The sequence below is a fragment of the Corythoichthys intestinalis genome, chromosome 19 (genome assembly GCF_030265065.1).
Source record: "Corythoichthys intestinalis isolate RoL2023-P3 chromosome 19, ASM3026506v1, whole genome shotgun sequence".
Taxonomy (NCBI): domain Eukaryota; kingdom Metazoa; phylum Chordata; class Actinopteri; order Syngnathiformes; family Syngnathidae; genus Corythoichthys; species Corythoichthys intestinalis.
The window spans coordinates 11,477,759-11,498,935 of NC_080413.1; the positions used below are offsets into that span (position 1 = coordinate 11,477,759).

General features: G+C 38.1%; 1 protein-coding gene across 3 annotated transcripts in view; it reads left to right on the forward strand.

Annotated features, from left to right (window-relative positions):
- The window catches only part of evlb (Enah/Vasp-like b), a 56,455-nt gene that overhangs the window by 5,769 nt on the left and 29,509 nt on the right, over positions 1-21,177 (forward strand). For 2 of the 3 annotated variants that reach the window (XM_057822394.1, XM_057822392.1), the window contains exon 1: positions 3,927-4,351. The exons of the other annotated variant lie outside the window; for it this stretch is intronic. In XM_057822394.1, coding sequence (XP_057678377.1) covers positions 4,257-4,351 — 95 coding nt within the window. In that variant the 5' untranslated portion in view covers positions 3,927-4,256. Of the gene's footprint in view, positions 1-3,926; positions 4,352-21,177 lie in introns of those variants that run through there. 3 annotated transcript variants of the gene reach the window in all.

Genomic DNA, 21,177 nt, shown 5'->3' on the forward strand with positions numbered 1-21,177 from the left:
CACCAAAAATAGCTAAAATTGCATTTTGGTTTTTGGTTAAAACACCGAAGGTTTACCACCAAAAAGTGTGAAGAACTGTAGTCCTCTTTTGATGACGTAATCAAAACACGGCGAGAGGCAACACTATTGCCTCACCGCCAACATATCTGTGGTTCGGAAGTATTTAAAGGTTTCAAAGAAATATATAAAAGATTTAAATGAAGGAAAACGAAAAAAAAAAATGTGATCTGATCTTTGTCAAAATCACACTGATGAAAGTACAGTGTCAGCTTTAGGGACACTGTACTGGACCTTCCGTCATTGTTTGCATACTATCCTCATTAAAATATAAAAACCTATAAATGTTTGGGTGGTTTTAGTTGAAGCAGACACTGTTTTTTCATCTGTGTGATTTTGACAGATCAGATCACATTTGATGCTGATTTTATGCAGAAATGTGAGAAATTCCAAAAGGTTCAGATACATTTTCATATCACTGTATGTTTTATTCAAAGGATTTTTGTTAAATGATATATGCTAACACAACTGTCCCCCCTGAGAAGTTGGATGCTCATACTGTTATGCTCATACTGACGTACGCGAAAAGAACGGCAGAGTTTATTATTTGACGCGAGACGCGACCCTCCTGCGTCAATACTACAACCGGTAGCTAGGATCGGGCAGACAGGAAGTCACTCGTGTAAAAATACGGTGGATCCCGTCGATTTTCAAACTAATATGCAATCGTAACCCACTTTTTTAGTCCATCAGATCTCTTGAGTGGTAGATCGGGGCACAGTTGACTTGTCTTTGTTGATTTACTGCGGTCTTCTCTGCTATAATAATAACCAACACGGTCCCGTGTTCAATACAGAACCCTCCTACCACAACAAAACAAGTAGGAACTAATATTCACATAGGAACTAAAGTTATACAACATAAAATATACAATATAAATGAATACTACATCACATTTGTAAAATATAAACTCATAATAAAATAAATAATAGCCCATTTAAATAAAATAAATTGTAATGAGCTAAAACACCTGTAATTAAATAATAAGAATCATAGACAGATCCTGCTTACACAATTAAATTGATTAATTTCTGTGTGGCGCTTTAACCTGAGAAAATCCACCAATAAAGCTTTTGAAAACCGTTCATAAGAAAAAAAAAAAATTAATTAAGGCATTTCATTTGTAAAATACATGTTTAAATCTTTGTCATTGGGATTGCTTTTTTTTTTTTACCACAGGACTTCTTTTTTCATCTTTCTTTCAGAAAGAAAGCTGACCAATACGCGGGGTCTGAACGGCAAATGGCGTACCGCAAGCAACACGTCACTTCCGCTCATTAATATTCATGACATTAGCTACTGTTGCTAAGTACGGACAAGCAACCGTTTGTCCCTAATAGGAAATGAATGGAAATTGTGTACGAAGGAGATGTTTACAGAGCTAAACCTACCAATTCTCTCCGAAAATGATGTGCCTGGTGCCAAATTCACTGGCAAAGATGTGGAAGAACATAAAAATGTTCCGTTAAAGAGATGGCTTGAGTGTCAAAGGCTGAAAAAGACAAAAAAACCGAGCCGACCTAAGCATAGCTTTAGCTTTTTTATCGACACGACTGACAATGACATTCTCCTGTTTCAACAAGCTATCCTTTACCATCAGCCCTGTCTTTCTTATATATCCTTTGGTTGTCCTACGTCTCTTACCGTTCTTGGGGGTAATTTAGTTAGCTTTGTGTAGCGATCGCAAATGCTACTCAGTGACAGCCAACGAACACTTTTAATTTTTTCATTGATAACACCTCTTAATTCTATAATTTATTTACACTTCCCCCTTACTAAAGTTTTTTTTTTTTCTATATACATATAACAGAAACGGTAACAGTGGCAGTCAGATACCATTGTAACTCTTTTCAGGTCATTCATTGTCAGACAGAAGCAGTACGGCACAACGTTACGCTAAAAAATAAGTTAAAAATATAAAAATGGCTTACCTCTTTGTCCTCTGAAAGACCATGCCAACCCAACATAATGTTTACTGCATATGAAATGTGAATGGATTCACCGAGCTGGTGTTAAAGTCCGCGCAAGTTCGGTCTTCACATTTTTTCCTCCCGAGATTTTGGTTTCCGGAAACGTATGAAGAAAACATCCTTCATGCGTCGTAATGTCTAGAGTCGTTTCTACAAGTTCCAAAAAAGCAATGAGTGATCGGCATGTTCGTTTTTGAAAGATTACTGGAGAAGAGTAGCACAAATTACGTTGTGTCTATGCGAGGGCGGGTCTATAATGTCCCACTTGGGCTTTACTTCCGCTTTACGATGCGACGTCACGGTCTAAAAATAGCCTGCGTGCGGTACGCCATTGTTGTTGGATTGTCTTTCCGCCAAAAAAGGAAAGGTCAAAGATAAGCAGGCAACTTAGCACAATGTCACTTACAGCTACAAATCAAGTCAGAAACCTTGGCGTAATTATTGATTCAGACCTAAAATTTGATAGCCATCTAAAGTCCGTCACTAAATCCGCTTATTACCACCTAAAAAATATAACCAGAATTAAGGGGCTTCTGACTCAACAAGACATGGAAAAACTTATGCATGCATTCATTTTCAGCAGATTGGACTATTGCAACGGTATATTTACAGGTCTTGATAAAAAATCAGTCAGGAAGCTGCAGCTAGTACAGAATGCTGCAGCCAGAGTCCTCACAAATACAAGGAAGCTGGACCATATTACACCGGTTTTGAAATCGCTACACTTCCTTCCAGTGAGTCAAAGGATAGACTATAAAATACTACTGCTCTTCTACAAAACACTTAATGGCCTTGGACCATAATACATGCTTGACTTGTTAGATTCCTATGAGACATCTAGACCCCTAGGGTCGTCTGGAACCGGTCTTCTGCATGTTCCAAGAACAAGAACCAAGCAGGATGAGGCAGCATTTAGTTATTATGCTCCTCACCTCTGGAACAAGTTACCTGAACGTCTGAAGTACTGTATGCTCTTTTATGCTCTGTTAGCTCTTTTAAATCAGGGCTAAAAACGCTTTTGTTTAGCACTGCATATCCATAACTGGCTATATATTTCAATCTACCTGCTTTCTATTCCTCTTGTGCTTATCTCTATTGCTAATTTCAATTATTATTAGTAGTAGTAGTTTTTGTTTTATTTTTATTTCTGTTTTATTTTTATTTATTTATTTATATTCTATTTGTGATTAAATGCGATCTTTTGTCTTGGTTTTTACGTTGTATTGATTTAAATGTGATTGTTATGATCTTCATGTGATGTAAAGCACTTTGAATTGCCTTGTGTTGAATTGTGCTATATAAATAAATTTGCCTTGCCTTGCCTTTAAATACCCGCTACTTTTTGAGCAGAATTCCAGCTTTGTATAGGCTAATGTTCCTCTTGTTGAAAGTTGTGTAATAAACAACTAGCACATTTATATTTTGCATTTTGTTTTCTTACCGTACCGAAAATGAACCGAACCGTGACCTCAAAACCGTGGTACGTACCGAACCGAGATTTTTGTGTACCGTTACACCCCCAATAACCACTCATGATGTGTTCCATTCACAGCCACTGACTGCAATGCATCACTGTCTCATTGTCTCTCTCCTCTCGCATCACCACTCTGTTAATGAACACCCTGTGAAAACGTGTGTGTGTCCTGAGATGTGAGCCATCAGATGAATTAAATTCTCCCTCTCTCTCTTGCCACGTGGTTTTACGCTTGTCCAATCCAGCAGATGGCAGGGTGAGGTGGATGAGGGTGATGGAAGAGGAGGAGAGGAAAGAGGGAGGAAGGGAGGGAGGGTAGGACCAGTTCTCCACACAGCTGGGAGGGGAGAAAAGGGAGGGAGGGATGCATGGAGCGACTAAGTAATCCAATGAGACAGCGAGAGGAGAGGCAGAGCGAGGGCAACGCCTCAAAGCGCCAGGAATCTCTCTCCATCGCTCTCTTTTTTCTCTCCATAGCGAGCAACCTCGTTCATTCTCGTTTGGATCCGGGCGCCTACCGGAATCCGGCTTTTTCCTTTCTTTCCCTCGGGAAGAAGGCGGCGTTTTCACTTCTGTGGATTCTCGTCATCTTTGTTCATTCAAGGATTGAGATATAGGTTAGTGGGCCTTTTTTTTGTGAGAGAGGGGATGATGCCTTCCTAGCATTTCAGGTGCTATGTCGCCTCTTGAACTCTGACAGAAGGGAAAAAAAAGACTGTAAAGACAGGGATTTTTGCGTTTCTTGATCCGCCGACATGGACATCAACCTGCAGTCGCATCGCTTCTACTTCCCGCAGATCTACTGCGCCGAGCCAGGGGCGCAACCGCAGCTGAGCGAGTTCAAAGTCAGGTAGGTTTGGGATTGTGTCATTGTGAGGATGACCGTGCCAATGGCTGCTGTGGCCTTGCAGAGGGGAGGAGGGGATAGCGTATTTGGCCCCGAGTGATAGCGTTGATGATCTGGTGAAGGCTAGCCAAGCTGGCAGTGGTAATCAGGAGGGGCTGACAACGCCTCAGACATGTCACAAAAGCGGACGCTCGTTGGCCGCCTCCCCGAGCGCATCCTTTGTTCTCCTTGCCGGCGTCGGCGCTCCTGCGTTGCATCCACAGGCGGCCCTCGTGGTTGCCCAAAGCGATAAAGACAGACCGCTTCACATACGGCCGCTGTCGGGTGTCAATTAACAGGATTTTGTTCAAATGTTTCAAAGCTGTCAAGTAGCGTTTGTGGATGCAAACAAGTGTAAATTGGCAAATGTGGTGGCAGTTAACACCCCTTTTTTCATTTTACACCTTTGATATTCTTTAAACACACCAAACTACCGTAATTTCCGGCTTATAGTCCAGTGCGGCTTATTTGTTGATTTATTTGTGTTAATAGGCAACCCATGCCTCCTAACATGCATTGCACCACTACAGATGTAAGTAACAATCAATATTCAGCATGCATTGCAGCACTACAGATGTAAGTAACAATTAAAACTCATGTTCTTTGCTAATTATTCATTCATTTACTGTTCCAGTTGTTTCATTAATTGCCTGGTATGGTATTTGCATAAACTTTATTTGACAGCGGCGTCATAAGACTGTCATAAGACCATCATAATTATGACATGACACTATCATGGGCATTACTGAATGCTTATGACAGATGTCATTAAGTGTCATCCAGCAAATTATGTTACCAACTCCATTTACGTCCAGCTCGGATCTTTTACATCCATTCAAAAGTGAGATCATTTGCTGAATAAAACTGAATGAGAACTGTTATAAGCATTCGTTAATGCTCATGGCAGTGTCATGTCATAATTATGTCTAATTGTCCAATGACAGTCTTATGGCGCCACTGTCAAATAAAGTGTTACCAAATACCACAACTAGAAATTATTTACACAAACAGGAACAGTAACTGAATAAATAATTAGCAAAGAACATGAATTTTGATTGTTATTTACATCTGTTGCGCTGCAATGCATGCTAGCACGCATGATGGACAACAACAGTGTCGACAGCATGTGGCATTAAAGGTTGACTGTCTCCCCCAAGGAAGCAGTGATGGCCAAATGAAGCTTCTTGAAGCAATGAAGCTTTGCAGCCAATTAGTTATAAGCTTCATGGTGGTTCATTTGGTCTTCTGACCATCATATGATGCCGCTGTCTAATGAAGTATTGCCGGCTAATATCTTTTGGTGTAAATATCCCATAATACAGTGAGGACAGCTGCGGCTTATAGTCCAGTGTGGCTTATCTATGAACAAATGCCATTTTCGTGTCACATTTGTTGGGTGGCGGTTTATAGTCAGGTGCGTCTTATAGTGCGAAAATTACGGTAATTGCCTACCACTGACGTTGATAGATTGATAGCATTAACTGCTTTGGTGCTCAGTAAAGTGCATAAGCAAATATAGCTCTCCTTTCCCACATATGAAGGTATCACATTAAGGTAGTACAGCGATGCCTTAAATATGACGATTTAGCAGATTTTTCCACTCTGACGGTTTAGCACGAACTTAAGCTATGAATACTGTATTGTGGCAGAAATCTATCTATCTATCTATCTATCTATCTATCTATCTATCTATCTATCTATCTATCTATCTATCTATCTATCTATCTATCTATCTATCTATCTATCTATCTATCTATCTATCTATCTATCTATCTATCTATCTATCTATCTATCTATCTATCTATCTATCTATCTATCTATCTATCTATCTATCTATCTATCTAGGGTTAGGGTCTGAGTCACCTAGCGTAGTTGCGGTAGAAGTAAAAAGTACGCTACTATTCTCTGACTTTTTGTGTCTATGACATTATACCGTATGTAACATTTATGTAACTTTTACCTATACTAATGTTGCTTCTCTGCGGGTACTCCAATTCTCCCCAAAACACGGATGGTGTCATAGACTTCATAATATATCGCGGGGCCGATTAATAGGGGGCCTATCCTCGTCAAAGCTGACCAAGTGGAAACACAGACAAAGAAATTTTTTTGTTGAAAATTCTTGTGAATAAATGCTTAAATCTCTGAGTTCTTATAGATATGGATGTAAAACAGTCTTGATTCTTGGTTAAAAGCAAAACAATGGGAAGTTAGCATTTATTTTACGTAAATATGTCGAATGTGCGTCATGTCTCTAAGCCACTGTGGTGCCGCCTTATCAATACAAAGAGCTTTTTACGTTGAAAATTCTTGTGAATAAATGTGTAAATCCCTGATTTCTTTATAGATATGGATGTAAAACAGTACCGATTCTTTGTTAAAAGAGCACAGAACCGGGCAATTAGCATTTATTTTACGGGAATGTGCGTCTAGTCTTTAAGCCACTGTGGTGCCGCCTTATCACCACAAAGAGCTTTTTACGTTGAAAATTCTTGTAAATAAATGTTTAAATCCCTGAATTCTTTATAGATATGAACGTAAAACAGTCTCGATTCTTGGTCAAAAGCAAAAAACCAGGCAGTTATTATTTATTTACGTAATTATTGCGAATTATGATGCCAATGCCGTAGCGGTTAATTTCTCCCATTGATTGTATGCATGGTACAAAAAATATCATAATTACCTTGATTCCTTGAACAAATCACTCCTGAGACAATCCTTCCTGTTCGTATGCAGTACAGCTTTTGTACTTTTTCAACCTAAATTCGGCGTTGGATCGCTGCATGTGTTTGAAAAAAAACGCGACTGACTGAAGCGGAGTGTGGGACCTGCCCCCTACTTATCATTATGAAGTCTATGGATGGTATGTTAATTAAACACCCAAACTTGTCCTTTTGTGTGAATTGTTCGACAATGGAAATGCTACCACCTACAGGCCTGGAGTTGTTTTACCCATTTGCAGATTTTACACTTACTGCATATACGATATATCGTATGTAAATCAGTGCTGCATCAATTAACTCGAGTATTCGATTTGAAAAAAAGATTCAAACTAAATTTTGCTGCTTCGAGTATTCGTTTAATTAAAGTGGCGTTGTAATGGTTTGTGTACTAGAAATTGTTTGCATTTAGTTTTATTGTTTTGGGTAGATACACTGCCCTCTAGTCTGCCTCATTTCACATTGCTGAATCCAGCTGTTAAGACCAACATAAGCTAAGTTTTTGTTTGACCTAATGTTTTTTAATGCATTCATAATTTAGTTTATAGGTATATTTAGCCGTTTTTTTGTGGAAAAATGTGTCTGTACCATTTGTTAAGAGCATTGTAAGAAAAATGTTAGCATTTTGTAGCATTTAAGCTATCGGACATTTGCTATACAAGTTAGCCAATTGTTCTTTTGTTGTACATAGATTCTCATTTATTGATTTTTTTGTACCGTTTGAGGCTCAGCTCCGGTATTTTATTTTTTTTATGTTCTTTATAAGATTACTTGATTATTTTGGACTAACTAGTTCATCAATTATTCGACTACTAAAGTAATCGATAGCTGCAGTCTTAATGTAAATTTATATATATATATTACAATACATGTAACCAGGTTTCTTTGTATTTTTTCAATATGCCATTGCTAACATCGAAATTATAATCCTTTTCCAGTTTCTCCATCTTTTTGTGTGTCCAAGCAGCAGTTGTGCTGGCTTGGCAGATCGTGATACGTTTGACCACGACTCCTCTAACAGCTCTGATTAGTGCAGCTTTAAGGGACTCAGCTGGACTAAGAAGCTTTTTGCTTTGGCAGAGGCGCCCCGCTGTTGGAACAGGTTTACAAGTCCGTGATGCTTCACTATATCGCGGTCACTATACCGAGCACCCACCCATCCTTGTGTGATATATTAGCATAGAACTGTCCTCCCTGTCAGTGATGTGAATGTTTGGCAAATTAGTTTAACGCGGATTAGCCGAGGAGGTGTAATACCAAGAGTAGTATATGGTCGATTTGTAAGGTGAGCCTTTGATGTGAGAGGGAGAAGGAAGAGGACGAAGGAAAATGGGGGATGGTGAGAGGAGCAAAGCTCAGCAAAAGGAAAGCAAATATGAAAGATGACCGATGGCTGTGGATGTAGAAAAGAAAAGTCTGTGTCTTTTTATCAAGAAGGGATGAAAAAAAAAAAAACCTTTGTCTGTATTTTCAAAGGATGATGTCATACGTAAACGCCAGTATAGATATGGCGGTGGACTTATGGCCCATTCACCATGACAGCCAGTGTTGGCCAATCAAGAGCACGAAAGCATGCAACATGTAAAGACAATGAGGAACACAATTACATGTGTTTTCATTAATGGATTAAAAACTCTAATCCATTAAGGACAGCATATTTTAATTATTACTCAAGTAGCTCATGGAATATTCCATACATGTGCCTGTTGTCATGCTATTGTGAACAGGGGGCAACTGTAGGTTTGACAGCAATCGAAGCGCTAGCATTAGGCGACGATAATAATCAAGCATTTTAAAATGAATTCAAAATACAAAGACATAATCAAAAGCCGGACATTTAAAAAATATATATATATTCTTGCTAAAATATTGCGTTGTGTGGCAAAATATGTTTGTCATGTTGACACAAAAATATTTCTAAAAAATTAAATTGCTAATGCACACGCATTCAAGTGTACCAAATATGAGTGACTTTTCTAAAGACAAAAACATTTGAAAAATTTTGAGGTTCTAGTTATAATATATGACATTGCCACCTACAGGACCGGAGTACCATGTTAGCTACAGCAATCTATCATTTTTTTGCCATATAGTAATGCATACTCAAACATAAGTGTTGGTTTTGTCAACAATGACGATAACGAAAATATTTTGTCAACGAACAATTTTTTCATGACGATGACGATGACGCGCTGAAAACGTGTCTTGCGAGACTAAAACATAATGAGATGGATGCCAGCTGTATTTTGACGTCACGAAAACGAAATGAAAATTGGCTATCGTTTCCGTCATAATTTCACAATGTGTGACATTTCCTTATTGTATGTGTAGTTAGAACGCATTTAGCAGTGTTTGTTCGTGTCACTCATGTGACGAACTGAGCCTCCCGCCCGCCCCCATGCCTAGATATGCCATGTTGCTTTAGCCTTTAAAGGTTTGTGCTGAGTGATCATCACACACTAAACTAACTTGTAGTGTTAGCATAGCGTTCGCTTTAGCATTAGCATTAGCATTTAGCACAGTGACTCCGTATCTTCTTAAACTGTTGAAAAACATTTAACATAGAGTTCATGGCGTCCAGGTGAGTTTAATTAATTGCAAATAATATGTTGTTTTCCTGCTGAGTGTGTAACATCATCATGAAAATGGTGATGTCCTTGTAGAATCTAGAGTTACAGTGCTGGCCAAAAGTATTGGCACCCCTGCAATTCTGTCAGATGATGCTCAATTTCTCCCAGAAAATGATTACAATTACAAATGCTTTGGTATTAATATCTTCATTAATTTTGCTGGCAATGAAAGAACACAAAGGAGAATGAAAAAAATAAATCATTATCATTTTACACAAAACTCCGCACAAAAGTATTGGCACCCTCAGCCTGATACTTGGTAGCACAACCATTAGACGAAATAACTGCGAACAACCACTTCTGGTATCCATTAATGACTTTCTTGCAATGCTCTGCTGGAATTTTAGACCATTTTTCTTTGGCCAACTGCTCCAGATCTCTGAAATTTGAAGGGTGCCTTCTCATAACTGCTATTTTCAGATCTCTCCACAGTTGTTCTATGGGATTCAGGTCTGGACTCATTGCTGGCCACTTTAGAAGTCTCCAGTGCTTTCTCTCAAACCCTTTTCTAGTGCTTTTTGAAGTGTGTTTTGGGGTCATTGTCCTGCTGGGAGACCCATGACCTCTGAGGGAGACCCAGCTTTCTCACACTGGGCCCTACATTCTGCTGCAAAATTTGTTGGTAGTCTTTAAACTTCATAATGCCATGCACACGGTGAAGCAGTCCAATGCCAGAGGCAGTAAAGCAACCCCAAAACATCAGGGAACCTCCGCCATGTTTGACTGTGGGGACCGTGTTCTTTTCTTTGAAGGCCTCGTTTTTTTCCTACAAACTCGAAGTTGATGCCTTTTCCCAAAAAGCTCTACTTATGTCTCATCTGACCAGAGAACATTCTTGCAAAACATTTTTGGCTTTCTCAGGTAAGTTTTGGCAAACTCCAACCAGGCTTTTGTATGTCTCTGGGTAAGAAGTGGGGTCTTCCTGGCTTTCCTATCATAGAGTCCCTTTTCATTCAGAAGCCGACAGATAGTACGGGTTGACACTGTTGTACCCTCGAACGGCAGAACAGCTTGAACTTGTTTGGATGTTAGTCGAGGTTCTTTATCCTCCATCCGCACAATTTTTCGTTGAAATCTCTCGTCAATTTTTCTTTTTTGTCCACATCTAGGGAGGTTAGCAACAGTGCCATGGGCTTTACGCTTATTGATGACACTGCGCACGGTAGACACAGGAACATTCAGGTCTTTGGAGATGGACTTGTAGCCTTGAGATTGCCCATGCTTCCTCACAATTTTGCTTCTCAAGTCCTCAGGCAGTTCTTTGGTCTTCTTTCTTTTCTCCATGCTCAATGTGGTACACACAAGAACACAGGACAGGGTTTGGGTCAACTTTAATATATTTTAACCAGCTGCAAATGTGATTTAGTTATTGCCACCACCTGTTACGTGCCACAGGTAAGAAACAGTTGCTGTTAATTACACAAATTAGAGAAGCATCACATGATTTTTCAAAGGGTGCTAATACTTTTGTCCAGCCCATTTTTGGAGTTTGGTGTACTAAAATTATAATGATTTTTTTTTTTTTTAAATCCATTCTCTTTTGTGTTTTTTCATTGCAAGTAAAGTAAATGAAGATATTACTACCAAAGCATTTGTAGTTGCAATCATTTTCTGGGAGAAATTGAGCATTATCTGACAGAATGGCAGGGGTGCCAATTAGAGATGCCGATCGATCGGGTCTGATCACGTCATTTTCAAAGTATCGGAATCGGTAAAAAAATACCGGCCATGCCTCTTTTTAATATATATATTTAATATATATATTTTTTAATTAAATCGTTTTCTAATTGTATTTAACGTTACAGACATAATATGTTACACTTATACAGAGTCTTTAGTTTAGGCTTAAGGTAGGGTTATCAAAAATATCCCTATAACGGCGGCAATTAATTCATTAAAAAATGTGTCACGTTAATATATTTAATGCTATTAATACATGCGCTGCACGACTCTCTCACTCATTGTCGCGCTCAATCTGTAATGACGCTGCTTTACCTACAAAGAGAGATAAAAGGCAGCGCAAAATGAGTAGAGTGAATTTTGGCGGCCTTTGGTGGCTTTCTTCAATTGGCTAAAAACCTTGCAATTCCTCTCCCTATGATTAGAAATATCACGGGAAGCATTGTGGGGAAGCAAGGTGGCAAGTGATCTTTGTCTTAACACCTTAAGTTATTTCCCAAAGCAGAGAAGATATATCAATTGGTAGCATGACACACAGTCATGGTTTTACTTCCCATCATGGTTCCACTTCCCATCATGCATTGGGGCATGGCTGCAGTATCATTTACTGAAAGCTCAACAAATACACTAGATGTCAATATTTAGTCACAATATACAAAGTCACAAGTCTTTCTATCCGTGGATCCCTCTCACAGAAAGAATGTTAATAATGTAAATGCCATCTTGAGGATTTATTGTCATAATAAACAAATACAGTACTTGTACTTATGTACTGTATGTTGAATGTATATATTTGTCCGAGTTTTATTCATTTTTTTTCTTAATGCATTGCCAAAATGTATATGATCGGGAAAAATTATCGGGAATGATTGGAATTGAATCGGGAGCAAAAAAAAGCAATCGGATCAGGAAATATCGGGATCGGCAGATACTCAAACTAAAGCGATTGGGATCAAATTTGGAGCAAAAAAACATGATCGGAACAACCCTAGTGCCAATGCTTTTGGCCAGCAATGTATGTGCTCGTCTCTCATGTTCATTTGAAATAGTTGGAAACCTTTTATTTATGTCCTCATTTATTCGTGGACTAAAACTTTTGGAAGTTTATGGACGAAAACATTTTGAGAATTGTCGACTAAAACTAGACAAAGACAAATGAAATGACTAAAGTACGTATGACTAAGACTAATAAGTATTTTCGTCCAAAAGACCAAGACGAAAATTAAAATGGCTGCCAAAAACAACATTGCTCAAACATGTACGTAATCTTTTTTAACATTTTTATATCCTGGATAGGAATTAGAGTAATTTTGTTGTTGTTGAATTATCACTGCCAGTCATCGCTGTCAATGGCAGCCAATTAGTTAAAAAGAAGCTTTGCATTGTGATGATACCAATGTTTATGCCAAAAACACAAAAGCTCGAGCCATTATCGTCCATTTTAGTTGAGTTTCTCACTATCATTAGCATTAATAGCATTTACCAAGTGAATTCACATTTTCAGCCGTCATCGTTCTTATAATTGCGCTAACACTGCATTCACACCATCTGATAATTAGACACTTTGCTAGTAATTATCTCATTACTTGAGTCATGTAGTGGGTTGGAAAACGCCACAAGATGACATTAAACAGTGTCTTGTCAGTTTTTAAATTATGTTGTATATTCATGCTTATGTTGGACGGTGCCGGGCTGTAACCGCTAGGGACGCTGCTAGCTGCGGAGGGTTTATTAATGTGTTGATTTTTAGTTAATTTTTTTGAATAAATGAATGTTAAAGCTGGAAGCAATAATGTTTCCCAGTAGAACAAATGAAGAGTATGTCTCCTGTGGATCGTGGAGGCTTTCTGTGTTCCCGGAACCCCAAAGGGACAGCAAACACACGTTCTTCCCAACATCGCGCCCCGCTCAGGCAGATTAGGGCCGAAGTCAAGTGGGGAAAGCACTGCTGGGAATTTGACACAATTCCGGGTCAGCGGACGCACGGAAGTGATGGGTCGCGGCTGCACGCAACAACATGTCCGCCGCGGACGCGCCACGGTCAATTACAGATGCGCCTGTGAGACGTTCAAGTCCCGATGCGACGCAGCCTAATAGCCTCTTAGCGCTTATGTGCATCTGATAATCAATTGCAGGTCATCTATTGATTTTTTTGGGAGGAAGAGCTTACACATAATTGTGTTGACCTCAATGTGTTGGCTGCGCACATGCTTATTTTGTTATGTCACAGGATTTGGATTTAGTCTGTAAAGACGCTGTAAAGTGAATTCAGAGATTTATTTCTAACTACAGTATGGATGTTTCATGCTAATCGCTGAAAACAAATTTAGGACTCTGTGTTATTGCCATTTTATAGAGAGGTTTCTTTTCCCTGCATGTGTTCCCATAAAGCATTAAAGAGTTTCCTGGTTGCTGATGCTGAAAGATGTACAGCAGCAGCAGCAATAGCAGCGGGGGGGAGGAAGGAGGAAGAAGGTCGACGTGAAAGTTTAATGAGACGCTTTTATGCAGGCATTATCAAGCACGGTGTCTAAATGCAGCAAAGTTTAAAGCGCTCTTGACGGGAAATGTCTTCGGCCGTATGGCCTGGATTGCCGAAACTGCTGAAGGTGACTTAAAGGTCATGTCAGCAAAAAGAAAATGTGCTTAAGTTATTCACTGCTGTTGACGACAATAGACGTCTAAGCATAAGCGGAGTTTAAGGGGGGGACCAGGTCCCCCCATGGTGGCCAAAAAGTGTCATTGCGTGTAATCGATTTTCCTATATATATAAAAATTGTAAAGCAATACTACTGCAACAAAAATGAATGAAATGAACAAAAAAATATATTTTTATGACGGGTCAAAATTATTTTTCGAACAGATCATGTGGCTAGCACCTTAGACGGTCATTTGCTTTGCATATAACTTTCACTCAAAAAAAAAAAAATTTTTTTCAAATGATTTTTTTCTTTGATTGAAAATACTTTTTTTTGGATTGAAGCAACTTTTTTTGGAATTGAATGATTTAGACACAAATGCCATACCCATAATATGGTCCAAACACAAAAAGGATTGCTTCTATCAAAGAAAAATTTTCAATGAAAAATTAAGTGTTCTAATGCAAATTTTTCAATCTCAAATATTTTTCAATTCAATTCAAATTCAATTCATTCAAAAACTTTTTTCCATGATTGAAATTTTTATTGTTTTTTTTTTTTTTTTGATTGAAGTGATTATTCTTTTTGAACTTATATTTTGGATAATTAATAAAGACAAAAAATATCCCAGCCAAAATGTGGCCCAAACACAAATCAACATTACTTCAATCAAAAAAGTTGCTTTAATTTAAAAAAAAAAAAAAAATTTGACTTCAATCAAAATAAATAAATAAATAAATAAAAATGAAAGAAAAAGAGCTTTCACATGCATTTTTTTGAGTTTCAAATTTATTTTTGCATTCAAACACGTTTTTTTTTTTTTTTTTTTAAATTGAAAAGTGACATTTTTTTGGGTTGAAAATATATCCTAAGATTGAAGCAACTTTTTTTAGAATGAATAATAAAGACACATATCTACCTCTATATGGCTCCGCCCAGGGGATAAAATTTTTGACTGGGGTAACTACATTGGCACGACACCGGCGGGCATACCATATTCAATAGATGACGATCTTGGCAAAAAGTATTGCCTAAGCAGCCTGATTTAGAATTCCCCTCAAGAATGATGGAAACAAAAAACGCTTATTGTCAACTTATTATTATCAACATTCTCGTAAGTTAATTTTATTGCTGACATTGCGTTTCAGGGTCATCATGTTGTGCCCTCCCTGCCCCAAAAGTCAAACTCCGCTTATGCGTCCAAGCCATTTGAACTGGGAGAGGCTGGCAGGAAATGATTGCTAGCAGACAATGTCTACTGTCGTCAATTGTAGCCTATTAGGTTGTAATGGCGATTCCAGTCAAAAAATCTATCAGAGATGCTAAGATACAAAAGCTGCAAGCCATGTTGTTGTGTTAGACTTTAAGACGAAAATACTTATTACTCTTTGTCATATTTTAGTCATTTAAAATCGTGTTACTTTTTCGGATAGTTTTAGTCAACGAAATCCAAAACAAATTTCATCTATTTTGAATCGACTGTGACTCAAAATGTTTTCGCCTGTAAAATTCAAACGTTTTAGTCCAAAAATAAATAAATAGTTTCGAATGAACGAGGATTGACAAATGTTTGTGTTTCATCTTGCCAGAGTCACGAACTTCAAAAGCGCTGCATGCGTCAATCATCGTTTAGCTTGTTAAACAGTTGCTGTGGCAACTCATTGTGTGTGTGTTTAAGTGCTCTCAGCAGCGTGAGCGGATTTGAGTGCACTCACTCAATGAAACATTTTAATAAAGCCAAGCATTTTTCTACTACTGTATTCTTGTTTAAAAATAATTCATGTATCAAATTAACATGTTTAAACCTTGTCGTAATTAATACATTTGAAGCTTAAAAAAAAACATTTTATTAAAAAATATATATGGCGGAAAACACTCAGTTGACTTGAAGTCAAATTTGGTCAAATTTTAAAATTGTCCTATATGCATGTGTGATACATCTTTGGAAAGCTTAAAATCTCAATTTTCTGGGGGAAGAACAATTTTGAACAGCAGGGCATTTAAAAAAAAAAAAAAGAACATTTTTTGAACCCCTAAACCCTAACTCGAGGTGAGAGCATGAGAGAGCATAATTAAATACACCATGTTTTTAACGAGATATTATCGCGTACTTACCTTGTTTTGATCTAAAAACTCCGTGTAGCATGTTTCACCGAGTGTCAAGACACAGCTGCGAAAGGCCACAGCCGGACTTTTTGGGGATTTTCTGGGTGAAACACAGTAATATTACAAAGGTCGCCATGCAGAAATTGCAGACATCGAGATTTTCTTTTTCAAATATTTACCCTTTTAAACCTTTTCTTTCAATTTTTCTTTGTTTCGATCGATTATTTATTATCTAAAATATCGGGAAAAATGTGACAGTAACAAAAAAAAAATACAATTAAGTAATAGTTATGAGGTAGATATCCGTGACCTATTTACAGACACAATTTTTTTCATTTTGACGTAGTTTGTATAAAAGTTCAAAATATGCGAGTGAATAATTGGATGAAGTCGGGTTTTTTTTTTTTTTTTTTAAACTAAATATTAGACATCAATTAATGATTCTAAGCTAAAAATTATAGACATTTGGAATGATAAATATAATTACTTACCTTCTTTTTATGGCTGGGTTGAAACAAAAGAGGTTGCGCGGTGTCTGTAAACGAGGGTCTCCAGGGTAAAACGGACAAATGAAAAATAGTGCGGGGGCTTAATGCGCCATGAAACCGCTAAAGCAGCATATAGATATAGTGTTCTATCAAACACAACAGTTCTTTTGGCTTAAAACACAGCAGTTTATTTTAAATAGGGGTGCAAGAGCAGAAACTGCTTTTTCAGCCTTGTCCGTGTTTTCCACCATATACATTTTTTTAAAAATTATACTTTGGGTAAAAAAAAGTGAAAAACACGTCTTATAAGTATCTCTTTCCAATTCTCAATCTGAATAAATACGTTAAACACACACACACACACACACAAAATATTTTTATATTTTCTGGGGTTGCGTTGCTTCGCGGTTTTTCATTTATCGTGGCGGATTCTGGTCCCCATTAACTGCAAAAAACATCGTTGTACACACTCAGCAGGAAAAGCAGTACATTATTTTCAATTAAACCCACCTAAAAGCCACAAACTGAATGTAAAAAAAAAAAAAAAAAAGTTGTCCGAGCATTTAAGATGATATTCGCTACACTAACGTTGACGCTAATGCTAACGCGAATGCTATGCTAACGCGACAAGGTGTATTTAGTATGTGATGATCACTCAGCACAGACCGCTAAAAGCTAAAACAACTTTCCATTTTCTCTCTTGCCAAGATAAGAAACCGAATCATACCATGTGTTTCTAAACAAGTAAGATGAAGCGCAGCCTAGCTTGAAACACATCCTAAACTCCGTTGAGAAGAATGAGGGGGAGGCGAAGCACATCTCAGATGAGTGAGACGATCCAAACAGTGCTACGATGTTAGCTGTCGTAGTCCATTTACAATATAAAAATGTTGAAATGAAACTGTCGCATTTTCATCTCGTTGTCTTTTGTCAGACGAATACTGGCATTCGTTCGTTATATTCTAGTCTCCCAAGCCACGTTTATAGCTTGTCATCGTCACGTCATCGTCATGAAAAAATTGTTTGTTGACGCAATATTTGTTTGTCCTTGTAAATGTTGACGAAAACAACACTGCTGCAAGTCCCTCCCAGTCAAAATGCACTAACACATATTCACCCATTCATTATTTTGTCCATTTTTATGCCGTATTTCTTAGCTGTGTCCTCACGAGACATTTGAGTAGCCTTCCATGATTATGCGAGGATCAGACAAGACGCGGGAATTATTCCCCACTTAATGACTGCCGTAGTTCTCCCCGCTAATACATTAATTTATTTATATCTCAGCATTTCTCATTCATCTTTTCTTCTCAACCAGGCAGCCATATTTTCTAGGGCAGAGCCAATATTCTACGGCTGTTGTCATGCCAACAGATCAGCCTACTCGCGCGTGCTCGGACAGTCTAATCAGTGTGTTTGTGTGTGCTACACTGTTTAATTCTGGGGGCTACCCTCCAAATGTCAAGAAGCGAGCGGAGTGCGAGTACTGTACCAAAATATGAGCATTACGAGGTTTCTATTTTCATAATTGAAGCCATCAGCGCTATACCCGCGAGCAAATTCCGTGGCCCTAAAAAAGGATTACGTGAATTAGCATTAAAACTGTTGTCAGTGCTCCAAGCGGCCAAATGAGCTTTATGCTGACTAGTCCCCTTACTCCCCCACTCAAAAAAATCTCATGCCAGCTGATTTTTTTTTTCCACAGTGGACAACATTAACAGGATCTGGCTTTTGTTTGAGAGACTGATGACGTAAACATGTTCAGAGCCAAAGCACGTGAAAAATGCGAATGTGTGTTCAACACTTTTTTAAATGTAAAATTTTATAATGTTGAACTCATTGACTGTGATTGATGGTGATAGATGTCCAGTGTATTTGAACGGTTGAAATGGATTGGACATTGATCGCCGCCAATAGTAGCGAATGAGCTAAACATGACATTAATAGTGTTATATTTTTATTTTTGGTGTGGCATATTGTCAACAATATACAGTGTATCACAAAAGTGAGTACACAACTCGCATTTCTGCAGATATTTAATGCAGATATTTCAGTATATCTTTTCATGGGACAACACTGACAAAATGACACTTTGACACAATGAAACACAGTCTGTCTGCAGCTTATATAATAGAGTTAATTTATTTTCCCCTCAAAATAACTCAAAATATAGCCATTAATATCTAAACCCCTGGCAACAAAGGTGAGTACACTGCATGAGAACTACGTACATCCCTAAATGTCCAAATTGAGTACTGCTTGCATTTTCCCTCCAAAATGTCATGTGACTCATTACTGGAGTGTCGTCAGCATTGCTGCAGGGATTGAAGAGGTGGGGGGGGGGGGGGGGGGGGGGTCATTCCCACCACCATGCTTGACTGTCGGAATGACACACTTATCTTTGTACTCTAGGTGTGGGAACATCTTGGTACCTCACGATACGATACGATTTGCGATACAATGCTCATGATAACGATGATCTCATGATACGGCGATACGACGATTATCGATACATTGGTCAGGAAATCATTGTAGTATATTCTACAAAACAACTAATCAACAGCAAAAAACAAGCTATTTTCATCCTTCTACTGTGAATTGGAATGAATGGCGGTCAATGGTCATTTTATGCCATTTGCTGTGGATTTTTAGTCACTTTGGGGCATTTATGGGTCACTTCCGTTTTTTGGGGGGGGTTACAGAACAGAAAATGACCCAAGAATCTCCCCAAATGAATAGGCAGTGGCTCAAACTCAAACAGAAAGTGACCTGTAAATGCCCTAAAATGAACATAAAATGAACTGTAAGCACTCCAACGATATATAGATTTTTGGTAGGAGCATATTGATAACCTTTTGGGATACAAAGTATCACAATATAACACCATTTCGATATTTTGTCACACTCCTATTCTTCTCCTCACCTGGTCGCCGCCACACATGCTTGAGACCATAGGAACCAAACAAATTAATCTTCGTCTCATCAGACTATAGGAAATGGTTCCAGTAATCTATGTGCTTTGTTGACAGGTCTTCAGCAAACTGTTTTCGGGCTTTCTCTTCAGAAGAGGCTTCCTCTTGGGGTGACAGCCATGCACACCAATTTGTACGGCGTATGGTCTGAGCACTAACAGGCTGACTCCCCACCTCTTCAATCTCTGCAGCAATGCTGACAGCACTCCTGTAATGAGTCGCATGACATTTTGGAGGGAAAATGACAAGCAGTACTCAATTTGGACATTTGGGGATGTAGTTTCTAAGGGGTGTACTCACTTTTGTTGCCAGGGGTTTATATTAATGGCTATATTTTGAGTTATTTTGAGGGGAAACTATATTAACTCTATTATATAAGCTGCACACAGAATACTTTTCATTGTGTCAAAGTGTCATTTTGTCAGTGTTGTCCCATGAAAAGAGATAGTTAAATATCTACAGAAATGCGAGCGGTGTACTCACTTTGTGATACAATGTAAGTACATCCATATATTTGTAATATATAATGTAGCTAACGATTATTTTAGTAATCGATTTATCGATCAACAAGTAAATTCGACTAATCAGATTAGGAATATTTAATGCGTTGCAGAATGGATTTTAGGAGATGTAAAACAAAGGCTTGCTAAGATTTCACTTTCAAAAGAGCATAAAAAAATTCCAGTGTTTTGTATTTATTTATTTATTTATTTTTAGTTTCTTCAAACTATGCATGATTGCACTTTCATTTAGACATAAATTAAATGATCGAAGCTTACCCTCGAACGGCATTCAAAAAATATGAGGATGTAAGTACAACAAAGAACAATTGGCTAACTTGCATAGCAGAACTGCTATCTTAAATGCTATAAAATCCTAACTTTTTTCCTTTACAATGCTCGTTCAAACACATTCCAACAAAAGACTGCTAAATATACCTATAAAGTAAATTACAAATGCATAAAAACATATTAGCTCAAACAAAAACTTACCTTATGTTGGTCTTAACAGGAAGCTGCTGGATTCAGCCTTTTTAAACAAGTTATGTCATATTAACTGTTGCCACTAAAGGGCAGTGTATCCATCAAAATCAATTAAACAAAATGCAAACATTTTCAAAACAAACCATTACAATGCCACTCTAATTAAACGAATCCTCGAAGCAGCAAAATTTGATTCGAAGCTTTTTTATAATCAAATTACTTGAGTAAATCGATTAATCGTTGCAGCGCTAATATACTGTATGGTTTGAAAACCGGCCAAGCGGCTGGCAGAGATATTTTAACACTTTAACACTATACAGATTACAGTTCTACGCATCATCTTTTCTTTCTGTTTGACCTTCCCTTTGCACAACCACGCCCACCTTACACCCGCAAACTAGGTCCCTTAGAGGCCCGGGCCCAGGTGCACCCCCCTAAGTTCTGCCCTTGGTTTGGAATAGAGCTCCCTTAAATTATTACAAGTAGTCCCCGGGTTATGACATACCCGATTAATGTGATTTTGACTTTACGATGCCTGAACCTCCAGTCTTTTTTTCTTTTTCTTTCTTTTT